Here is a 2,018-nt window from a genome sequence, read left to right on the forward strand (position 1 = left end):
CCAGCCGTCTCGCGGGACCGCCGCGCCCGGCCCACGGGCCTCCTTTCTCACGGGGCTGTTTCTCTCTCATTTTACCTCCAGAACTCTTTGCTGTAGCCTTTTGTGTCCTGCTGTTAAGCTGTAAGGACCTTGTGGGGTACATCTTCACGACCGACCGGTGAGTGCCGAGAGGAGAAACCTGCGGTAGAGACACGGCTGGGCAGGTGCTGCCACGCTGGGCCCCTGGGGCCTTGCATCTTGGCCGGTTCCTGCGTCATTTGCAACACCAGCAGCTCATTGATGTTCCCTGGGGGACTGACGGGTGAGGGACCAGTTTCCTGGCACTGGTGGTGGCATACGCTCTGGCGCTCAGGATACTCGTGTGTTTTCAAGGAGGAAACTCCTTTTTGGTCCCATTGATTGCATTTTCGGTTAACTATTTTGTTCCCACTACAAAAATGGCCGTGATAGCTCAGCGTGTGCCGGAGCGCCTGGTTCGTAGTGTTCACACAAGACGCCTTTCAACGGGGTGGAAGTTAAAGTCGCACCAGTGGGCTGTCTGTCAAGGCTGCGCCATCTGATTGATCACCGAGGCAGAAGTCTTACCCGAGGAGTGCCCTCCACGGCGCGGCTGCTGTGTGGCTGGCGCTGTTGCTTTCAGCCCGAGGCCAGCCGGGCATTTCTGTGACTAGACTGTGGGGCTACCTCTCCTCTGGGACTTTTCATCAGCAATTACACAAGCAAACTGACTCCCGTCATGGAGGCGAAGAGCAGGCGGAGGGACAGGACTAACCTTTGAGCCGGTCCTCCAGGTACCGGGTTGTCAGCTCCGTCTCCGCCATTCCGCTGTGGGCAGCTAAGCTGTCTCGCTGTCGCTCCCTTCAGACCGAGCGGGAAGGCAACCACAGACACTCATTCTCTCCGGGGGATCAGAAGTCCTTCATCAGAAGTGCTCGCTGCACTGAGGCTTCGGCGGGAAAGTGGGCGTTCGGTTCGGAGTCCGTCTCCTTCCGGAAACCGTGCAGAGCAGGAAAAAGAACGGGAAGCAGGAGGCTCACAGCCGATGCCTTGATGAGATGAGATGAGAAGACGCCACTGAAAGCGTGCGGACAGCTGTAGGCCGGCCGGGCCGCTGGAACTGGCGGGGGCGAGCACAGGTCCCAGCGATGACACACGCCGACCTGACGGGAGGGACGGAGGCGCCTCACAAAGCCGGGAACACAGCGGTCATGTTCACGCACAGGCCTGGTGTGCATGACTCGCGCGAGTAAATGTGAAAATCCCGGAGGAAAAGATAATTTTCTAGGAAAATAATTGATCAGAACTTGCCCTAGACAACATAGAAGGTCTACAAAGATGGATTTCCTTAGAAGAAACTCTTTAAAATTTCAAAATCACCAATCCAGAGGGTTCCAGAGGAGGATTTATAAAACCTAGATGACGGCGAGGCCTCTGAGCCGGTCCAGGAAGCAGGAAGGGACAGTCCACATTCTGCCGATGAAGCGAATGGACATCGGCACCAACTCTGACCAAGGCAGCACCGCAGGAAGGAGGCACAGCCGTCACTGACTAATAGAAACTTTAAAACCCAAAGCAAAATATCGGTGGGCAGAATTCAGCAGCCCCTCAAAAACAACACATTTTGGTGGAATGTAAAACGGCATGGAATGTGTTAGGTGGAAAATGAGAGTGCGGCGCATCGTATAGCGAATGCTGCAATGTGAAATAGTAGAGTCTAGAAGGGGAAAATAGGAATATATATTTGTATTTCCTATTTTTCATAAACACTGAACTAATACAGACAGTGGTGGAACTGTTACCGGTTGCGGGATGGAAGGGTTAGGAGGGGGGTGGGTGGGGTTAGGAGGGGAGTGGGAAAAATAGTAGATAGAAGGGGAAAATAGGAATATATATTTGTATTTCCTATTTTTCATAAACACTGAACTAATACAGACAGTGGTGGAACTGCTGTCGGTTGCGGGATGGAAGGGTTAGGAGGGGGGTGGGTGGGGTTAGGAGGGGAGTGGGAGGGTTAGAAG

General features: G+C 53.8%; 1 protein-coding gene across 1 annotated transcript in view; it reads left to right on the plus strand.

Annotated features, from left to right (window-relative positions):
• The window catches only part of LOC106723599 (multidrug and toxin extrusion protein 1-like), a 7,120-nt gene extending 6,906 nt beyond the window's left edge, over positions 1 to 214 (plus strand). The window contains exon 6 of the mRNA XM_014542859.1: positions 82 to 214. Coding sequence (XP_014398345.1) covers positions 82 to 161 — 80 coding nt within the window. The 3' untranslated portion in view covers positions 162 to 214. The remainder of the gene's footprint in view (positions 1 to 81) is intronic.
• Positions 215 to 2,018: the final 1,804 nt, after the last annotated feature.

The sequence above is a fragment of the Myotis brandtii genome, unplaced genomic scaffold (genome assembly GCF_000412655.1).
Source record: "Myotis brandtii unplaced genomic scaffold, ASM41265v1 scaffold314, whole genome shotgun sequence".
In the NCBI taxonomy this organism is placed as follows: domain Eukaryota; kingdom Metazoa; phylum Chordata; class Mammalia; order Chiroptera; family Vespertilionidae; genus Myotis; species Myotis brandtii.